The sequence below is a fragment of the Schistocerca cancellata genome, chromosome 5, assembly GCF_023864275.1.
Source record: "Schistocerca cancellata isolate TAMUIC-IGC-003103 chromosome 5, iqSchCanc2.1, whole genome shotgun sequence".
NCBI lineage: Eukaryota > Metazoa > Arthropoda > Insecta > Orthoptera > Acrididae > Schistocerca > Schistocerca cancellata.
This window is the reverse complement of record NC_064630.1, coordinates 151227237-151250422: the sequence shown is the minus strand read 5'-3', so window position 1 is coordinate 151250422 and position 23186 is coordinate 151227237. Positions and strand designations below refer to the sequence as shown.

General features: G+C 43.8%; 1 protein-coding gene across 1 annotated transcript in view; it reads left to right on the top strand.

Moving 5' to 3' along the window:
• The window catches only part of LOC126188160 (protein tramtrack, alpha isoform), a 334993-nt gene that overhangs the window by 78124 nt on the left and 233683 nt on the right, over positions 1 to 23186 (top strand). The window contains exon 3 of the mRNA XM_049929674.1: positions 9452 to 9592. Coding sequence (XP_049785631.1) covers positions 9452 to 9592 — 141 coding nt within the window. The remainder of the gene's footprint in view (positions 1 to 9451; positions 9593 to 23186) is intronic.

The following is a 23186-nucleotide window of genomic DNA, read 5'->3' as shown; positions in this document are numbered from 1 at the left end:
TCTTCCCCATACGGTAACATCGTTGTGATGGTTGAGCAGCTGGCTACAACAATTGTTTCTGTGGCTGAAAATGCGATCCCTCACTCTTTAGGGTGCCTCCGGTGTAAGGCAGTCCCTTGGTGGTCGCCGGAAGTCACTGAAGCAATTAAGGAGCTTCGGCTCCGAGCCCTCCTTTACCAGTTCATCAAACAACGGAAGCAGGATTGTTAGGGGAGATATGTCTCGACCATTGGGGGTGCCATGGTGCCATACGTCACCTTCCCAAGTCTGGGCAAAGATCAAACTTCTTTTCGAGTACCAGACTCCCAACAGGTGTTCCCAGTGTTACCATAAATGGCGTGTTATCTACTGACGCAAATGTGATTGCCGAGCACTTTGCTCGGGCCTCTGCCTCAGAGAATTACCTCCCAGCCTTTCGCACACTCAAGTGGTGGCTGGAAGGGAACGTCCTCTCATTCACTACACGCTGCAGTGAATCCTATAACACCCCATTTACAGAGTAGGAGCTCTTGAGTGCCCTTGCACATTGCCCTGACACAGCTTCTGGGTTTGATCAGATCCACAGCCAGTTGTTTAAACATCTATCACCTGACTACAAGCGATATATCCTAGTCATCCTCAACCTGATCTGTTGTGATGGTGTCTTTCCATAGCAATGGCGGGAGAGCACCATCATTCCAGTGTTCAATCCCAATAAAAACCCGCTTGATGTGGATAGCTATTGGTCCATTAGCCTCACCAATGTTCTGTGTAAGCTGCTGGAATGTATGGTGTGTCAGCAGTTAGGTTGGGTCCTGGAGTCATGTGACTTAACGGCTCCATGTCAGGGTGGCTTCCGCCAGGGTTGCTCAACCACTGATAACCTTGTGTCCCTCGAGTCTGCCATCCGAACAGCCTTTTCTAGACGCCAACACCTGGTTGCTGTCTGTTTTGACTTGCGTAAAGCATATGACACGACCTGGCGACATATCCTTGCCACATTGTATGAGTGGTGTCTCCGGTGTCCGCTCCAAATTTTTATCCAAAACTTCTTGTCGCTCCGCACTTCCCATGTCCAAGTTGGTGCCTCCAATAGTTCCATCCATATCCAGGAGAATGGAGTCCTGCAGTGCTCTGTATTGAGTGTCTGCCTATCTGTAGTGGCCATTAACGGTCTAGCAGCAGCTGTCGGGCCCTTTGTCTCACTTCTCTGTATGCAGACGACATCTGCATTTCGTACTGCTGCTCTAGCCCATGGCTTCCAGTTTTCTGCCATGAAGACGGGTGTCGTGCATTTCTGTCGGCGTCATACTGTACATCCAGAACCAGCACTTTACCTTAATGACAATCCGGTCAATGTAGTGGAGACATATTGATTCTTAGGTCTGGTTTTCGACCCTCGTTTGACTTGGCTTACTCACCTTCGTCAGCTTAAATGGAAGTGTTGGCAGCACCTCAATGCCCTCCGCTGCCTGAGCAACACCAACTGGGGTGCAGATTGCTTCACGCTGCTGCAGCTCTACAGAGTCCTTCTTCAATCTTGCCTTGACTATGGGAATGTGATTTACGATTCGGCAGTGCCCTCAGTATTGCATTTGCTCAACTGATTGCACCATTGTGGAGTTCGACTAGCGACAGGAGCTTTTTGGATGAGTCCAGTGACAAGCATATTGGTGGAGGCTGGAGTCCCTCCATTGAAGATTAGACGTGCACAACTGCTCGCCTTTATGTTGCACACATTCATATCTCTCCTGAACATCCTAATTACCGTCTTTTCCCAACCACGGCGGTTCACCTCCCGCATAGGCGGCCCAGGTCAGAGCTAATGACTGCGATTCGTGTGCGATCGCTTCTGTCTGAACTGGAGTCCTTCCCTTCACCACCTCTCCTCAAGGTCCATTCACATATACCTGCGTGGTGTAGCTGTAGGCCGAAGCTTCGCCTGGACCTTTCGCGTGACCCTGAGGACTCCGTTAACCCTGCGGCTCTCCGTTGTCACTTCCTCTCGAATCTTGAAGTGTTCCGGGGCTGTGAAGTGGTTTACACCGACGGCTCGATGGCTGATGGTAATGTCGGCTTCGCCTTTGTCCACAGAGGCCATAGTGAACAGCATTCCTTGCCCTATGGCTGCAGTGTATTCACTGAAGAACTGGTGGCCATATCTCATGCACTTCAGTATATCCATTCATTTCCCAAGGAATTGTTTCTTCTTTGTACTGACTCCTTGAGCAGCCTACAAGCTATCGACCAGTGCTACCCTCACCATCCTTTGGTGGTGTCCATCCAGGAGTTCATCTATGCTTTGGACCTCCCCCGTCGTTCCGTGGTGTTTGTGTGGACCCCAGGACGTGTCGGCATCTCAGGCAACGAACTTGCCGACAGAATAGCCAAACATGCTATGCGGAAACCGCTTCTGGGGATGAGCATCTCTGAACCTGATGTGCGTTCTGACTTATGCTGCAGGGTTTTTCAGCTGTGGGAGAATGGCATAACAGTATGTGCAACAAACTTCGTGTCATTAAGGATACTACGAATGTGTGGAAGTCTTCCATGCGAACCTCTCGCAGGGAATCAGTTGCCCTCTGCTGGCTCCAAATTGGCGACACTTGGGCAACCCGCGATTACCCTTGTGCCGTGAAGACCCGCCTCAGTGTTGGTCAGCGCTGGGTTGACAGTGGTGCGCTGTCCCACTTTGACTGCCCAGCAATGAAATCTTGGGTTACCAGACTCGTTGCCGCTCATTTTATCTGACAACGCCTCACTGACTGATTTAGTTTTATGCTTTATTTGTGAGAGTGGATTTTATCATTTGATCTAAGTTTTAGCTCATGACTTTTGTCCCTCTGTGTCCTCCACCCTAGTGCTTTTAGGGTGGAGGTTTTAATGTGTTGCAGAGTGGCTGGCTTTTCCTTTTTATTCTCATGGTTGGCCAGCTACTGTAATCTGCTGTTTCTAGCATCTCTCTGTTGTTTTCTTGTCCTCTTTTGTTCCTTTTGGTGTTCATTGCCTTTCCTTCGTTCTTGTGGTTTCTCCTTTCTTTCCGTTTTGTGTTAAATATCTCATCTGTTTTATTCTCACACTTATGGCATTGTTTTATTAGGAACAAGGGACTGATGACCTTGTAGTTTGGTCCCTTCCCCCTCTTTTAAACCAACCAACCAACCAACCAACCAACATTTCGCAATACAAACATGAAAAATCTTTATTAAAATAGATTAAAAATTACTCATGTGCTGAAAATACAGCATCAAAAAAGCATAAAAATGAAGTGAGCATCTATGGCATGGTCAGCCTTTGTCACATAGACCATTTGTATATAAAGTATAAAATAAATTATCACATTATGAGAGCACGTCCTAAGACACGTAGATAAATGCAGTGCTCTTAACTGATTTTACAGTTACGTAAAGGACAGGATAAGAACCCCTGAAACTAAATTTGGGCATAGTGCCCATGCCAGTAATGTACATGTACTGGTCAGAGCTGGTGGTTATCGGCTCCAACAAATTTACGCAATTTCCAGGGACTACATTTAAGACATGTGCAGGCTTCCTGATACAAAACCTGTTCCAGCGTAGATAAGTAAACTTTTAGGTGTTAATCAAGGTAATGTGAAATGAGGACAATCAGACTTTATTTGCAGTGGTAAAAAACATAAACATCTCAGTAAGCTAGAAAATACATTCAGATGCTACACTGCCATGAAAACGTATACAGTAACACAGCATAGTTACAAAAATTCCCAAGGTGTTTGTCAGTGCACAACATAATATCTCTTGTATTGTATTACTTGAAGGATGGGATCTGAAGTGTGAGGCTCATGGGGGCATCACACCACAAAGCATGCCATAAGGTGTGATGCCTGCATGAGCTGCATACTTCACATGTTGTCTTTTTAAGTTACACAATACTTGACATACTACACAGAATCCAGAAAACATTGTAACATCATAACTTTGTGCTGTGTTGTTGTATATATCTTCATGACCATGTAGCATTTGAATGTATTTTCTAGTGCTTTTTACTGCTGTTAATAGTATCCAATTGTCTTTGTCTTCCCATTACTGGAAAGTTAATATGTACGCTGGGAATTGTTTTGTGTCAGGATGTCAGAGTGAGTCATAACCCCTTAACCTAACATTTTTTCTTTTCAAATTATATTGCAAAAAAAAAACATTTTTATTAGTGAAAAATGTCCTTTAATGAATGACATTACATGTAGATATACACTCCTGGAAATGGAAAAAAGAGCACATTGACACCGGTGTGTCAGACCCACCATACTTGCTCCGGACACTGCGAGAGGGCTGTACAAGCAATGATCACACGCACGGCACAGCGGACACACCAGGAACCGCGGTGTTGGCCGTCCAATGGCACTAGCTGCACAGCATTTGTGCACCGCCGCCGTCAGTGTCAGCCAGTTTGCCGTGGCATACGGAGCTCCATCGCAGTCTTTAACACTGGTAGCATGCCGCAACAGCGTGGATGTGAACCGTATGTGCAGTTGACGGACTTTGAGCGAGGGCGTATAGTGGGCATGCGGGAGACCGGGTGGACGTACCGCCGAATTGCTCAACACGTGGGGCGTGAGGTCTCCACAGTACATCGATGTTGTCGCCAGTGGTCGGCGGAAGGTGCACGTGCCCGTCGACCTGGGACCGGACCGCAGCGACGCACGGATGCACGCCAAGACCGTAGGATCCTACGCAGTGCCGTAGGGGACCGCACCGCCACTTCCCAGCAAATTAGGGACACTGTTGCTCCTGGGGTATCGGCGAGGACCATTCGCAACCATCTCCATGAAGCTGGGCTACGGTCCCGCACACCGTTAGGCCGTCTTCCGCTCACGCCCCAACATCGTGCAGCCCGCCTCCAGTGGTGTCGCGACAGGCGTGAATGGAGGGACGAATGGAGACGTGTCGTCTTCAGCGATGAGAGTCGCTTCTGCCTTGGTGCCAATGATGGTCGTATGCGTGTTTGGCGCCGTGCAGGTGAGCGCCACAATCAGGACTGCATACGACCGAGGCACACAGGGCCAACACCCGGCATCATGGTGTGGGGAGCGATCTCCTACACTGGCCGTACACCACTGGTGATCGTCGAGGGGACACTGAATAGTGCACGGTACATCCAAACCGTCATCGAACCCATTGTTCTACCATTCCTAGACCGGCAAGGGAACTTGCTGTTCCAACAGGACAATGCACGTCCGCATGTATCCCGTGCCACCCAACGTGCTCTAGAAGGTGTAAGTCAACTACCCTGGCCAGCAAGATCTCCGGATCTGTCCCCCATTGAGCATGTTTGGGACTGGATGAAGCGTCGTCTCACGCGGTCTGCACGTCCAGCACGAACGCTGGTCCAACTGAGGCGCCAGGTGGAAATGGCATGGCAAGCCGTTCCACAGGACTACATCCAGCATCTCTACGATCGTCTCCATGGGAGAATAGCAGCCTGCATTGCTGCGAAAGGTGGATATACACTGTACTAGTGCCGACATTGTGCATGCTCTGTTGCCTGTGTCTATGTGCCTGTGGTTCTGTCAGTGTGATCATGTGATGTATCTGACCCCAGGAATGTGTCAATAAAGTTTCCCCTTCCTGGGACAATGAATTCACGGTGTTCTTATTTCAATTTCCAGGAGTGTATAAAGACAGCTTTTAAAGCTTAAAATAATGAGTTACAAAGTTTTGAAGCTCGCCAGTAATAAAATCCCGAGTATACTTCTGCACTCGACTTCAACTAAATCGTTGTGAAATTTGAAGTTATTTTTTGGTTTCGATGTAGATATGAAGTCTAACCATGTATTTCACAATGGTTTCTTGTGAACATAAATCTTCGAGGAGCTGGGTGCAGCACAGTGGATGTACTTATCTCATACCACTAAACTGACTAAACGTCGTGTCTCTGTCTCTAATGAAGTAACATCACATTGTTTATTTTCTGAGCCACTAAATTCAATGTTAAACTCAGGAGCACTGTAGCCATCCTGTTTTGAAAGCATTGCCCAAAACAGCAATATAGGAGAGAGTCTGAAAGCTCGTGTTTTGTTGTTGAGTATGCAAAGCAGCACACACTAAAGATGATACCTAATGGCAGTTACCTCAACCAAAATGCAACAGCCATGCTACAAGTGTAGTACCAGATGCTCTCCAATGGCTGAACATTTAACTGTCAGTGCTGAAATTGATGAAAGCGGGTCTTTATTTTCGTTTTTCTTTGAGTTTCCAAAATGTACTTGGAATTTTAAGTTTCTGTGAAAATAATAAAAATGAAATAACTCTCAAGTTTTAAGTTAAGTGGAAATAGTGCAAATAAATTGGTGTCAATTCCTGCCCGTTTCGACCAGTACAGTTTTTATTATTGACATCACCAGGAAGCACAAATTTAGTCTCGTGGCTTTTTATCTGGTTTGTCATACAATGATAAAATTAGTTAAGAGTGTGTTTTATAATGTGCTCTCATAACATGATTATATATTTTATACTTTATACAGATAGACACTGGACTCTCAATCAGGAGGACGACGGTTATATCCCGCATCCGGCCATCCTGATTTAGGTTTTCCGTGATTTCCCTAAATCGCTCCAGGCAAATGCCAGGATGGTTTCTTTCAAAGGGCACGGCTGACTTCCTTCCCCGTCCTTCCCTAATCCGATGAGACCGATGACCTCGCTGTCTGGTCTCCTTCCCCGAAACAACCAACCAACCTTTATACAGATTGTGTATGAGACAAAGGCTGGCATGAGCCATGTAGGATCAAGTCATAATTATGCTTTTTATTAATGTTGATTACTACTTTGTTTTCAACATGAGTAATTTTTAGTCTATTTTAACTTGGATTTTTTTGTGCCAGTACTGTGAAATAAGTGTATTTTTGTCAGTAGTGAGTCTAACATTGATGTATGTGTTGTTTTCAGCCGTAATTACTTGACAGTGAAGAAGGGAAGAATTTGATATAGTGGAAATTGTAGTAAGTGTGGAGTCAGGTGAATATGAAGTAATTTAAAAAATCCACACTTAAATTAATGATCTGTAAGAGAAGTTGGTCTGCAACAGTGACAGTGGCATGAACATGTGGCGCTGGGGTGCATGGCAGTGACTCCCCATGGAAAGGTAGACAGCATGAGTATCTTAAACCCATTGTTCCTGGACTGCTATACTGCACTACCCACTGCAAAGATGGCAGTGGCTAGCTAGAGACCCACAGTGTGTGACAACCCACTGCTGTGACAGTGCATGGCCTCCCAGGTGCCAAATATGTTTTTCTTTTCTTTGAATCGGCTTGTGGCTCATGTTCAGCAAGAAAGTTGAGAGACAGCTTTGTGTAGCTGACTAGCCCCTCACAGCCTCCATTAATAAATTCTACAGAAGAAATAAGGTACAGTTTTCACCGGCCAATGTAAATGGCCATGTGGATATGCTCCCCTCATCTGTAACCAGTTGCTCATAGGACAGACGAGTGGATAGGCAGGGTGCAAGGATTGGATCGTGACATTTAGATAAATGGTTAAGACGAATTTGGAAAAAAGAGACTTTGGTTTTTTGGTGAAACAAGGTAAATTGAGTAGGGACTAAAGTGCGTCAATTAAGTGACAGAACACAGTAACCAGACTTCATTAGGAGACAGAATTTCATGGAACTATGAGTGGGAATGAACCAAATACACTTAGGAAATGACTGTTTGGTCAAGATTAGTAAATTATGGAGAGTTCTTGGCTCAGTTGGATTCACAGGAGCTTGGAACCCTGTCATAAAAAGTTCCACGTCCCTCCTGATGTATTATTTGGTAAAACTATGCCTTTAGCATATGATATTCAGGATAGTGGTAATGTTCTATTTGATAAATATTCCTGTTGTTATTGAGGAAAACAAATGCAATGATTAGGAAGTGATTTATCTCCAATAACTTCATCTTCACTTGGGCAATAAACAAATTCTCTTTTACTTACCTTAGCAAGTAGTTTCTAAAGCTGTATTGTCTTGTGATTTATATTAAGAAAATACAATAATCCATATGAAATGACAGAGTCCTTGAAACAGCCATGGAAATTTACATTCATGAGCAACTGAATTAGACAAACATTCGTATTAACATTTAATACCTCTTTTCACTTTTGATGGTGTTAACACTGCATGGACTCCTTGAAACACTGGAACAGAATCTAATGTGTGCAAAACTGACTTGGTGGCAGATATGCTCAGTAGCATCAAGGCTGGATGATCTGATGGGCCTCACCAGCATCCTCGAGTTAGTAGAATGTTCCTCAAACCATTCTTGCTTAGTTTCAGAGCTACAGGTGGTGCATTGTCTTCTTGAAATTATGTGATGCCTGAAGAGTGCTGTAGACAGACAAATGGATGCACATGGTTGGGTGATGGGTTCCTGTGTTGTTGGCTGCTAAGAGAGAATGGCAGACATATTGGGCTCCATTTCATTCCATGCTCCACCACGTGCCTGAATGGTACTCAGTTGTAAAGTGAGATGCATCACCTTCTGTAGTTCTCTGTTTACTCATACCATGTCGTCAACATGTACAACAACTTGTCTATCCAGGCAACTTATTGCCATGATTTAAGCTGCCAAGGGCAGTGTTGCTGGGCCCTTGCCAGTCTCTGTGGTTTGTGGCATGTGGTGATCAGGACTTCACTTGTGGCATGGTGGTTTCTGTACCCCTCAGCAAACTAGTGGTTCTGAGTGATATGGCTGGTCACCAGCTGTTATTGATCCACAATGAATTGATGAGTGATATTTGGTGCAGTATGGTTTATCTACCTGTAGATACAATCCAGAATGACCTACAGCAACCTGATTAGTAAGTATATTTTTGCCCATGCTACTTGATACTGGCAGCACCAGCTTTTTCCGAATCAAGCTGCTCACAGTAAACTCACAATTGTGGCACATAAGCCCATTGCCTGCACAATCTTAAAGATGGAGTGTTCCGAATGTCAGGACCCGCCATCTGGTTGCAGCCAAATGTGTTGATTTGCATCTCGTGCACTTGTGATAGACAAGGTCTGATTTCAACCCAGTCATGTGACATCCTGGACTCTTCCCTTCTGCCATGGTGACGAGAGTAAACCTCCCCAAGACACAGAAACTACTCCAATTCAGTTGCTCATGAGATTAAATACATATTTGTTGAGTTACGTTGTGAAGTAAATATTATTTAATTTGAGAATTGCGGACTCTTTAACACACATTTAGCAATGATATTTGTAAGTTTAATATTTTTTGACATCTAATGAGACCTTCTGATGAGAAGTGTTTTTTGTGAGGCTGAAGGATTACTTTTGTGTTGTGGAGGCTCATTTCTACCTTCTATTACCAGATGAACTTCTTTTGTGGGCGTGAAACTGTAATAATAAAAATTGGGGATTTAAAAGTCCCTCCTCTTAACACTTGTTTATACTTCACATATCTTTACGGATGCTTTAGTTATCTGATGCTTTTGTCTTCACACAGATGCTGTTTACAATGAATCCATGCCAGCATCCAATTGTTATTCTGAAAGATGTTAAATATGATGACTTGAAAATAATGGTAGATTTTATGTACTATGGCGAAGTCAACATATCACATGAACAGTTGCCAGCAATTTTGAAGGTGAGTGTCTTATATAGTTTTAAAACAAAGTTTAATGTTTATTTAATAAGAAGATTAAAAATGGAAAATCAAATATTTCTTGTTAATGTCTTTTTTAACCAGGTGATTCTAAACATTTAACAAATTGCACACTGTAGATATATTAATTGTTTATGATAGTTGTGGTGTCACAGCCAGACACCACACTTGCTGGGTGGTAGCCTTTAAATCGGCCGCGGTCCGTTAGTATACGTCGGACCCACGTGTCGCCACTATCAGTGATTGCAGACCGAGCGCCGCCACACGGCAGATCTAGAGAGACTTCCTAGCACTCGCCCCAGTTGTACAGCCGACTTTGCTAGCGATGGTTCACTGACAAAATACGCTCTCATTTGCCGAGACGATAGTTAGCATAGCCTTCAGCTACGTCATTTGCTACGACCTAGCAAGGCGCCATTACCAGTTACTATTGATGCTGTAAAACATGTACCGTGAAGAGCGATGTTCACCATTTATGGATTAAAGTTAAGTATTCCACAGCTACGTCCTTTTTTGCTAGTCTAATTTCCTTGACCTGTTCCATACCTAACGCCAGCCAGTGTGAGCTAAAATTCGTGCCTTTCGGTTTCGTCTCATACCGGGTTGGCTCTCTTGCCAATCCACAACAATAGTTACCTTGGATATATTAATTGTCTATGATAGTTACCTTGGTCTTGGGAAAGGGGGGAGTGGGGGTTGATGTGAGTAATAGGCCAAAACAGGAAAATTGATTCATTTTCCACATTTTCGTCTTTGATTGTCTCGTATATTTCTCAGTACCATGACAAAATTTCCAGTCCAGGTTTTCTCATCTTTACCCATTAGGTCAAATTTTAGCTTTTGCAGAAAGCAGTTTGGTAAACTCTTTTGTGACAATATTGTGGCAGATACCTTTTGTTAAGAAAATATTTGTTCTTTCTTGTGCAAAACTGTGTGTGTAGGTCAAGTTCTACATAAATATTTAGGAAGTTGCTGTGCTATATGAAATTGTTGCTGAAGTCACTTAGTGTGATAACTGTCTGCAAGTGGAATATGAACAAAATGATATGCCCAGGGAAACTTTCTTAATTGATTTCATAGAACCTGGGGAAACCAGTATTAAGCATTAACTAACATCCCCCCCCCCCCCCCCCCCCCCTCCAAGTGGTTCACAGTTCTATTGTGAGTTTGTGCATGGCGCGCACACACACAGAGCCCTGAGCTATTGCAGCCCATTCTTCCTTCCCAGCCTGAATTTCCTTCAGTGTGCTCCTTCACCGCTGCCCTCTCCTTCCCCACTCTCGGTGTACTGATTTGTATAAACCTGGCTACCCACCTGGTTCGTTGTATTCCTTGCAATTTTGTTTCTCTTGTCTGTCTTCTTTCATCCTTTCTGGCATTTTTGGTCCCCCCTTGGGGTTTGACTTCCACTTCTAAATTTTCTGTTTTTAGTGTGAACCATTTGGAGAACAACTCCCACCCTAGTCTTTATGGCATGGATTCCTCTCTCCCCTCCCCTCCCCCCTTACTTCCCTGTCATAGCCCCACTCTGCCCCACTAGGTCACCAGCATGTGTAGCCAGTCCATGTGGTGGGGCTGTTATGTACCCATCTGGCTGAGTCCCTGACAACACAGGGGTCACACTACTGATACCTGAGCTGTTGCCTCCCCACGTATGCTAAGGAGTGCTTGCTTGTCGTCCTGGAGCATCAGAAGTCCTGTCAGCGGCCACCGTTCCAGATGGAATGGGTGGGTGGCTCCCGTGGGGAGAGCCCTTGGTTGTAGTGGATGGTATCAGGCTGGATGCCTGGCGCATTAAAGGCATAAAGCTGCAAAAATCTGGCTATTCCTAAATGGCCATCTGCTCAAGTGTTCAAGGATCATTGAATGCTGCTTTATGGGAACCGGAAGCCTGCCTTTCTATAGTAACATCCTGGGAGGAGGGCCAGGCTCGCCATCTTAGGATGAAACACTTTCCCTGCTACGTGGTCTGTACTAGTACATTCACCGCCACAAAGCCATTGCTTTTTGTGGAGAATATTGAGGACAAGTTTGGCAAAGTGGAGTCTCTCAGTAAGGTGCGGTCGGGCTCCGTGTTGATCAAAGCTGCTTCTGCCACCCGATATGCAGCTCTTCGAGCTTGTGATCGTCTTGGCGATGTCCTGGTGTCCATTACTTGTCATCGGTCTTTGAATATGGTCCAGGGAGTGATTTTTCATAAGGAAACTGCAAACTGATGAACTGTGGACTAGTCTGGAGCAATGCAGTGTTAATTTTATTTGATGTGTGCAGAAGAGTCTTAAGACAAACGCACTGATGCCAAGACCTTGACTTGATTTTGATTTGATTTTATCAGGGAAGCAAAAACATCGGTCAAGCCCACTGCTGCCCGAATTGAAACAGAATGTATTGTGCGGTATCGTTCCCTGTGTCTCTAGTAAAGCCAACCAATGCCTCTGAACAGTGCGAGGAGATCCTTTACTAGTGCTTTGCTAGACACAATTTCTTCAGGTCTGGTTGATTCGAATATTCTGTGACTTTTAATCTCCAATGCCTCGCATTCGAAATTCAAATGTGATGCGGTTTCCTTGCCCACACAAATCATCCTACATTTGGGGTCTTCTTCTATTATCCCCATTGTATGTAGGTGTTTTTTTTTTTTATATTCCCATGGCCTGTCAATAGTCCAACAATGAGTTTCATTTCTTTCCTGTTCAGGCCCAGGATTGAGATACTTCTCTTAGAACATGGCTTCAGCATCAATACGTTGCCTTTTTTGTGCTTTTGGATCTTAGCCCAATATTCCACATGCTGTCTTCTTGTCCACTCTCGTAGTTTTATTTTGATTGTTGCCTTGGTGATTGTCAGGACAGGTTCCGGTCCAATAAAAGGTGTCACAGCTCCTATCCAGGTGAACCAATTGGCTTGCTCATTACCACTAATCCCTGAGTGACCAGGGACCCACAATAGGGTTACCCTATTGCTTTCCCCTAACTCCACAAGGACTTTGTGGCATTCTGCCACGATCTTTGATCTTGTTGCAGAGGCTGCCAGTGCTTTCACGGCTGCTTGGCTGCCTGAATAAATGAAAATTCTATGACCTGTGTAGCACCTCCATATATTCTCATCCACGCGCACCCTGATACTAGATATTCCTGCTTGAAACACGGTGCCCATAGTCACTAGAGAGCTTGCACTTTCTAGCCTTTGCTGCACTCCTTATACCCCAGCCCCAACACCTTGGTCTGTTTTCGAACCATAAGTGAACCAGATTATGTCCCCAGTACGATGTCAAATTTTTTTCTCCCAGAGCTTACTTGATCCAATTACTACATTGAAAGGCTTGTTGAAGCAGCTGGGAGTTATTATATAGTTGGCAGGCATTTCTCCAACCATACTTATGTCTACTCACTCAGTATTTTAGTGTGAGATCCTGGATACCCCAGTGATTGCCAGTGTGCTCCATCTGCTGCCTCCATCTTTAACCACAGGTTTAATGGGGACATGTCCAGCATGGTTCCCATCCCAACAGTGGGTGTGCTGCTAATTCTGCCTGTAATGGCTAAGCAGGCCAATCTCAGCATCTTAGCACGCTTCTTAACAGCTACCCGCTATTCTACCTTTTTCCACCGCACTGTAGCCCCATAAGTGATCATAGGTTAACTACTGTGGTATATATCCAGTACATACTCTTTGAGCTTAATCACCGGGTTTTACCACAAGCTCTCCTGGTACTCATTAGAGTACCTTTCGCATAGGAACAGGTGCTCCTTATGTGAGGGTTCCATGATAGTTTCCCATTCAGGATTACCCCTAGATATTTCACTATCCCCTTCGCTGGTAGTGTTTCATCGAGAAGCTTGAGATTCTGATATGTGCGTCGGATCTGCTTCCTCATAAATAGTATTACAACAGTATTCTTAGGACTGACCCTTCGATCCTCTTTCCTACACCAATTTTGCATAATGTTCAGTGCTCCTTGTGCCATAACTCCGACTGTACTTGAAAATTTGCAAAGATCGTCTGCGTATCTCTGGCAAAAGTTCTGTCTAAAGTTTAATTCTACAATGAGTTCATTCACCACAAGGTTCCACAGTGGAGGGGCCATGATTCCTTCTTGTGGATAGGATAGCCTCTGATGGTGTTGATTACCATTTTTGCTTGCATCATGGTGGCTTCTACCTTTCTACCACTAAGAATGGCTCTAATCCACCTGCAAATTGTGGTCTCCAAGCCATGCACCTCTGCTGCTGTAACCATGGATTCGAAGGTCGTGTTGGTAAAAGCTCCTTCGATGACCAAGAAGATGCAGAGGGCTACTTCCTGAAAGTGTAGTGCTTTCTCCACTTTCCCAACAAGTTGGTGAAGTGCAGTTTCACCCAATTTTCCTGGCTGGTATGCTTGTTGGTTAATGTTTAGAGGGACCCTAGTTAATCTCCTCTCCCTAACATGCATGTTGACCAGTTTTTCTAATGTTTTAAGAAGAAAGGAGGACAGACTAATTGGTCTCGTATCCATGGCCTTGGTATGATCAATTCTCCGTGGCTTTGGAATGAAGACAACCATCACTGCCCTCCAGACAGTAGAAATGATTCCTGCTGCTCGGCTATCTGTAAGTAACCTACACAGGGATCTTATTAAGTTCACTCCTGCTTGTTGCAGGAGCGCTGGAAAAATTCCATCTGGGCCAGTTGACTTGAACGGTTTGAATGTTCCCAGCGCTCATTGGATTCATCTATGGTCCACACAGTCTCCGACAACATTCCCAGTTCTCTCTTCGAATACCTGAAAACCAATATCTCCCAGGTTATCTTGTCCTGGTCTGTGTTGTCTGTCAGAGGACATTGAGGAAAATGAGTCTTGAGGAGTAATTCCAGTGTTGTATACTTCCTCTTTCCTTGAAGTTCCTCTTGGATTAATTGGTATCCTAGTGAGGATTTTGTGAAGTCTGGCGTGAACAGCCATAACCTCTATCTCCTCACAGAATACCTTCCAGGATGCCTGCTTTGCTTGCTTAATTGCAAGATTGTATTTAACAAGGGCCTCCCTATATTCTATCCATTCTCCTTTCCTTCTTGAGAGGTTAAAAGTCTTCGTACCTGTTCCCTCTGTGATTCCAGGTTGTTGTCCCACCAAGATTCATTCCTATTCGTGCACTTTTTCGTGATTGAGCAGTTGTCATGGTATGAGGTCATGATGGCAGAGGTCACTGCCTCTGCTACCTCCTCAAACTCTCCTTCCAAATCTATGGCAGATCATGTTTTAGGTTTTCTTTGAGCAAGTGGCTTTTATAGGTCCCTCTAATTTTATTGCGTCACCGTCTTTTGTGCTGTATCTTTTACTTTGTTTTGTGTTGTAATTCGACTCCACCCTAATCTTTTAGGCTGGAGGTTTTAACGTGTTGCACAGTGGCTGGCTCATCCTATTATTTTCGTGATCAGCCAGCCACAGTCCTCTGCTGTGCAGTTTTAATTCCTTCTGCCTTTGTTCTCTCTGTTGTTTTTGTTGCTGTGCTCCGTTTTCCGTGTTGTCTTACCATTGACTATGGGGCTTTTCTTCCCCCGGAATTATAATTTTAGTGCTTCGCCTGACTGGTGGATGGTTTCACTGTGCTGTGTGTGTTTATGAAACAAGGGACCGATGACCTCTGCAGTTTGGTCCCTTTAATCCTCAAACCAACCAACCAACCAATCTGCTTCCAAAGCTGTTTCACAGAGGAAGACCGCACTGCAGTTCCTTCTCTAAATCCTCGCATGAACGAACAAATGGCGGACATTGAAATAAGTGTCCAAGGAATAGAAAAGCAACTGAAATCACTCAACCGAGGAAAGTCCACTGGACCAGATGGGATACCAATTCGATTCTACACAGAGTACGCGAAAGAACTTGCCCCCTTCTAACAGCCGTGTACCACAAGTCTCTAGAGGAACGGGGAGTTCCAAATGATTGAAAAAGAGCACAGATAGTCCCAGTTTTCAAGAAGGGTTGTTGAGCAGATGCGCAAAACTATAGGCCTGTATCTCTGACATCGATCTGTTGTAGAATCTTAGAACATGTTTTTTGCTCACGTATCATGTCATTTCTGGAAACCCAGAATCTACTCTGTAGGAATCAACATGGATTCTGGAAACAGCGATCGTGTGAGACCCAACTAGCTTTATTTGTTCATGAGACCCAGAAAATATTAGATACAGACTCCCAGGTAGATGGCATTTTCCTTGACTTCCGGAAGGCGTTCAGTACAGTTCCGCACTGTCGCCTGATAAATCAAAATATTGGGAGTTTAAAGAATAAAATAGATGAGCTTCTGGTTTGTTTAGAAGATTTAGAAGCTGAGGATGAAATAGATATACTATGCCTGTCTGAGCATCACATTGTTACTGATATGGATAAGGTAAATGTAAGTGGATATAAGGTCTCTGCACATGTAATGAGAGAAAATATGGAGAAAGGAGGAGTTGCCATATATGTCAAAAGTTATCATTGTGCAAAAAGTATAGAAACAAAAAAGTTTTGTGTAGAGAAACATATAGAAGCATGTGCCTGTGAGCTTAATTTAAATAAAGGCACATTTATAATTGTAACTGTATATAGGTCCCCATCAGGAAATTTTCATCTATTTCTGAAAAATTTGGACTCCTTGTTGTGCTATCTGTCAGACAGGGGGAAGCAAATTATTATTTGTGGGGACTTCAGTGTAGATTCTATGAAAGAGGGTAATAGGAAAAATGACCTTGAAGTATTACTCGGTTCTTTCAATTTGACACCCGTTATAGATTTTCCTACTCGGGTGGTAAAGGATAGCAGCTCACTGATAGATAACTTCTTTATAGACCAAGATAAGTTTAACCAGATAAATGCTCAGCCTGTTGAGAATGGTCTTTCTGACCATGGTCCACAGCTAGTTACAATATATGACATAGCTCCATTCAGCAATACTAAACAGTCCTCCAAAGTAGTACGTTCAGTCAACGATTTAACAATTGCAAATTTCAGGGAAAGCCTACAGCAGTTAGACTGGGATGAGGTGTACCGTGAACCTGATGCCAATTTAAAATATAATTTATTTCATGACATTTTTGTAAATGCATTTGAAAACTGCTTCCCCAAGAAAATAGTTAAATATACTCGTAAGAAACCTCGTAACAAACCATGGCTTACTAAGGGTATAAAAATATCTTGTAACCGGAAAAGGGAAATGTATCTGACAGCAAGAAAGAGTAGTGACCCAGAAACTATCAAACATTATAAAAACTACTGTGTTATATTAAGAAAAGTTATTAAAAAATCCAGAAGTATGTGTATCATGTCTGAAATCAGCAACTCTGATAATAAAATTAAAACAATTTGGAATATTATTAAAAGAGAAACAGGTCAACCAAGAGCACAGGAAGACAGTATTACCATCAAATTGAATGAAAACTTTACGAACAAAAAGTCAGAAGTTGAAAATATTTTTAATAATCATTTTCTAAATGTTGTGGATATAGTAGGATCCAGGTGTTCATTAGAAGGTGCTAGGCTGTTAATGGAAGAGGCCATACCTATGCAATTTGATACAATTGAAATCTCGCCCACTTCTCCCTCTGAAATTAGGAAAATAATAAACTTGCTTAAAAGCAAAAACTCACATGGAATTGATGGCATTTCCAGCAAAATACTAAAAGCTTGTTCTCAACAGATAAGTAAGATTCTCAGCCACCTGTGTAATAGCTCTCTGGAACAGGGCATTTTCCCTGATAGACTGAAATATGCTATTGTTATACCTTTGCATAAAAAGGGGGATAGATCTGATGTCAACAATTACCGTCCAATCTCCCTTCTAACAGCTTTATCCAAAATTTTTGAGAAAGTAATGTATTCAAGAGTAGCTTCACATATCTGTAACAATGAAGTACTAACAAAATGTCAATTTGGTTTCCAGAAAGGTTTTTCTACAGAAAATGCCATATATGCTTTCACCAATCAAATTTTGAATTATCTGAATAACCGAACACCACCCATTGGGATTTTTTGTGATCTCTCAAAGTCTTTTGATTGTGTAAATCATGAAATTCTGCTAGACAAGCTCAAGTATTGTGGCATGAGTGGGACAGTGCACAAATGGTTTAATTCGTACCTAACTGGAAGAGTGCAGAAAGTTGAAATAAGTAGTTCTCATAATATGCAGAGATCAGCACATTCCTCAAACTGGGGAACTATCAAGAATGGGGTTCTACAAGGGTCAGTCTTGGGTCCTTTGTTGTTCTTAATATATATTAATGACTTGCCATTCTATATTCATGAAGAGGCAAAGTTAGTTCTCTTTGCTGATGATACAAGTATAGTAATCACACCTGACAAACAAGAATTAACTGATGAAATCGTCAATACTGTCTTTCAGAAAATTACTAAGTGGTTCCTTGTAAATGGACTCTCACTGAATTTTGATAAGACACAGTACATACAGTTCCGTACAGTGAATGGTATGACGCCATTAATAAATATAGACCTTAATCAGAAACATATAGCTAAGGTAGAATATTCCAAATTTTTAGGTGTGTCCGTTGATGAGAGATTAAATTGGAAGAAACACATTGATGATCTGCTGAAACGTTTGAGTTCAGCTACTTATGCAATAAGGGTCATTGCAAATTTTGGTGATAAACATCTTAGTAAATTAGCTTACTACGCCTATTTTCACTCGTTGCTTTCATATGGCATCATATTTTGGGGTAATTCATCACTGAGGAATAAAGTATTTATTGCACAAAAGCGTGTAATCAGAATAATAGCTGGAGTCCACCCAAGATCATCCTGCAGACATTTATTTAAGGATCTAGGGATATTCACAGTAGCTTCTCTGTATATATACTCTGTTATGAAATTTGTTATTAACAACGAAACCCAATTCAAAAGTAATAGCAGTGTGCATAACTACAATACTAGGAGAAAGGATGATCTTCACTATTCAAGATTAAATCTAACTTTGGCACAGAAAGGGGTGAATTATACTGGCACTAAAGTCTTTGGTCACTTACCAAATAGTATCAAAAGTCTGACAGATAACCAACAAGTATTTAAGAAGAAATTAAAAGAATTTCTGAATGACAACTCCTTCTACTCCATAGAGGAATTTGTGGCATGTTGTTAAATTAACTTAATTATATCATGTATTGGAAAATTTGACTCGTTCCAAATCATTACGAAATATCGTATTCATGATCCATGGAACTAGTATTAATCTAATCTAATCTAATCTAATCTAATCTAATCTAATCTAAACAAAGTAAGCTGTGTGGCTGGATTGAAGAGTTTTTAGCAAACAGAACACAGCATGTTGTTCTCAATGGAGAGACATTTACAGATCCTAAAGTAACCTCTGTTGTGCCACAGGAGAGTGTTATGGGACCATTGCTTTTCACAGTATATATAAACGACCTATTAGAGAGTGTCAGAAGTTCCATGTGGCTTTTCGCGGATGATGCTGTAGTATACAGAGAAGTTGGAGCATTAGAAAATTGCAGCGAAATGCAGGAAGATCTGCAGCGGATAGCCACTTGGTGCAGGGAGTGGCAACTGACCCTTAACATAGACAAATTTAATGTATCGCGAATACATAGAAAGAAGGATCCTTTATTGTATGGTTATATGATAGCAGAACAAACACTGGCAGCAGTTACTTCTGTAAAATATCTGGGAGTATGCGTACGGAACGATTTGAAGTGGAATGATCATATAAAATTAATTGTTGGTAAGGCGGGTGCGAGGTTGAAATTCATTGGGAGAGTCCTTAGAAAATATAGTCCATCAACAAAGGAGGGTGGCTTACAAAACACTTGTTTGACCTATACTTGAGTATTGCTCAACAGCGTGGGATCTGTACCAGGTCGGGTTGACAGAGGAGATAGAGAAGATCCAAAGAAGAGTGGTGCGTTTTGTCACAGGGTTATTTGGTAAGCGTGATAGCGTTACGGAGATGTTTAGCAAACTCAAGTGGCAGACTCTGCAAGAGAGGTGCTCTGCAACGCGGTGTAGCTTGCTGTCCAGGTTTCGAGAGGGTGCGTTTCTGGATGAGGTATCGAGTATATTGCTTCCCCCTACTTATACCTCCTGAGGAGATCATGAATGTAAAATTATAGAGATTTGAGCATGCACGGAGGCTTGCCGGCAGTCATTCTTCTCGCGAACCATATGCAACTGGAACAGGAAAGGGAGATAATGACAGTGGCACGTAAAGTGCCCTCCGCCACACACTGTTGGGTGTCTTGCGGTGTACAAATGTAGATGTAGATGTAATGGTTCCTTATCAAAGTACTGACTTCTGATAGGCTTGAGTTGAGGTCTCTCCTAATCACCTCCTAGTCCATTTTCCTGGGATTCCTATAGGACATTATCTGTCTATTGCCCATTTCAACCTCGAACTTAATATACATGTGATCTGATGAGAATGGCTCTAAAGCCATGTGCCATTGTTTGACATAACTACCCATCAAAGTGGAACCGAAGGTTATGTCAATTACCTCTTCCCTTCTTATATTTCTAAATGTAGTTTCCTTGCCCTATTGAGGATCTCTAAGGTATTAGCTAGAAGAAATTCTAGAAGGTTCTCACGTCTACTGTTGGTGTTGGTGCTGCCCCACGCTAAGTTGTGGGCCATAGAATCGCATCCAACCTGTTCTGTTGCTCTGTTGTGCACAGGCTTCCATCAGTCTCCCCACCTCCTCAGGAGGAGGAGTACTGTCCTTGTAAGGAAGGTATGCCATTACAAACTCCCTTGTGATACCTTCCTCACGTTGTCACAACCTGATGGTCACTAAATCCCTGGAACAAAAGTCCGCCATGGGCATGAAGGGGATTCCATTTTTTGCATAAATGCATGTTCTGGAGTTTCTTATATTTCTAGCATAAACCAGCTTACCTCCAGTGCCGTTGAGGCTCGATACAACCCCTTTATATAAGTAGGGTTCCTGAATGAATGAGGGCCACATCCATTTCGTGTCTTTCCAGAAGACGACTCGGGGCAGTGGTGGCCCCTTTACTGTGTTGCAGATTTATCTGCAGCACGTTTAGTCTCCATCTTACCACCATTGTCACTTCTGATGTCTTTGTTTACCCTGATGGCAACCTGCGAGAACCGCAAGATAGTCTCTGGTCCTGTTCCTTCATTGCCTTCAGGGACTTCTACCACAAGGGTTTGGCTTTTTGTTACAACCTTCCGGTTGATTACGTTCCAATCCTCTGTTAAGACTTTCGGGTTTTGAGACCCTGTTTTCTCAATCAGAGTTTCTGGAGAGGTGTCCTTAAGGAGTTTTGGCACCCAGATTAACATGTTTGTGGTCTTGAAGAGCTCAGCCACTGTCTTTAGCAGCAGCTTCAAATCCTCCCACGGTGATATTAGGGGCACCTTTTCCTTAAGCCAGTCCACTGTACACAGACTCACAGACAAAGATAAGAGCACTGTGATTCAGATAGACTCTTCTGAATTTGGGTCCTGGACCAGTGCCCCCCCCCCCCCCCCCCCCCCCAAATCTTCTCAGAGAGAGCCATCTGTATGACCTGCTCCTGCTGCGAGGTGATCTTGACTAGTGGATAATCACCATCCTAAAAACCAAAACTGCAGTACTGTAGGTCTGTTTCCCTATTTCTTGACTCAGCTTTTTCTGGATACACTTATCCTGAGAAGTGGAAGTCTTAGATTCCTTTCTTGTTCTCTTACCGTGTGCCCTCTATGTAGAAGGGGTTTGTATACCCCCTTCACCCTGGGACAGTCTTTTCTTGGAGGTCTTGGGCTCAACCCCCTACTGGAACCTTTATTCTGGCTTTCGAGGGAGGTACGCTCCCAGAGGAGGTGTAGGTTATGTGTGACCAATGTTATGTGAAGCTGTATGTCCTGCCACACATGAGGTGCTTTCGGTGCTTGCATTTTGGGGAGATGTCTTCCCGCTGTCTGGCAGACACACTGTGAGGGAAGCCCTCATGTTCCGCCACCTGCTTGTGTAAATTGTCATGGCCACCACTGTCCACTCTTACCAGATTACCCACCTTACAAGAGAGAAAAGCAAATCCAAGTCACTGAATCGCCTGCCTTATGCTGAGGCTCACCAAAAATATGACTGACTCCACCCATTGTCAATTTCTTCTCCTTTTGCCTCTGTTGCATCCTTTCCCCCTCATACCCCTTCCTTACCCCAGCCCCATCCCCCTCCCCTGCAGTTCCCACACCCTCCTCTCCAGCCCACTGGTGATGGGGCTTCTGCCGTGGAAACCCCCTCCCCGCCCCCACCCCCACCCCACTCGCACCTCTCTCTGGTGCCACCAGAGACCAGAGGTGCCATCACCCCCCTTGCAACCTGAGTCTGACATCTTATTTGTGGATGTCACCCCATCTCTGTCAGTGACGACTACTGACCAGCTTAATTATGTCTAACTTGGACCCTCACCACATGATGATCGAATGGTGAAGTACAACAGTTGTTTCCTCTTATTCTGTGTTCTGTCTTGCTCTTCAAGAAATGCATTTCCGTGATGCCCACTCTCCAGATTTCATGGTTATTGGACATTGTCGGAACCGTGTCAGTCCCGGGATCGCATCTGGACTGGGTCTGCACTTTGGTTGGCACCAATGCCGTTAGAGACAGGATCCCCCTTCATACCAACGTGGAAGCAATAGTGGTACCAGACCGAACAACACCATCGATCACCATTTGCAATGTGTATCTCCCTCCAGGTAGGCCATTTCCTTACATTGACCTGCTGCCTTAAAACAACAACTTCCGCCCCCCACATCTTCTCATTGGTACTTCAGTGCACACCACCCCCTGTGGAAGGAGTGACACTTCTATGGGTAGTGCTCTTCTAATTTACCAACTTATTACAGATCCACTTCAGTGCCACTCACGTCACCTTTTCTTCTATCGATCTCCTGCCCAGCTCTCATGTCTTCGGTACACAGGTCACCCCAGGATCTTTGTGGCAGGGACCACTTTCCGGTGATTCCATCATTCTCCTGCTGCCGCCAGGCAGACAGGCCCTCACATTGGGCATTCCGCATAGCCAGTTGGCCTTTATAACATCTGCTGTGTGCTTTGTCACCCCTCTCTCAGATTGCATTGATGTGGTCGTGCAAGACATCTCTGCCTCTGTTCTTCATGCCATTGGCACTGCTATCCTCCTATCCACACGTCCCTCTCGTCATCGACTGGTACCATGTGGTGGACCAGGAACGTAGCAATCGCGCTATCCAGGATCACCAGTGGGTGCTGCAACAATTTAAACACCACCATTCATAGACCAATGTTATTGCTTTTAAGTGTCTCCCGGCTAAGGCTCACTATCTTACTAAGCAGAGTGAAAAGGAATGCAGAGAGTGCTGTGTTTTCTCCCTGTGGATGTATGCCTCTTCATCACAGGTTTATTCCAAGCTCTGTAGCCTTCTGGGCAGCCAGCGACAATCAACTTTCCAGGGTCTTGTCTTACAGGGTGCTCTGGTGCTCAGTGTACTGATCCATAGGTCCTTGCAGAACACCTTGCAACATGCTTTGCTGTCGCATTGGGGTTCTCTTCCAATCCTACTACCTTTTTCTAACAGAAAGGACGAATTGAAGAAACACCCCTG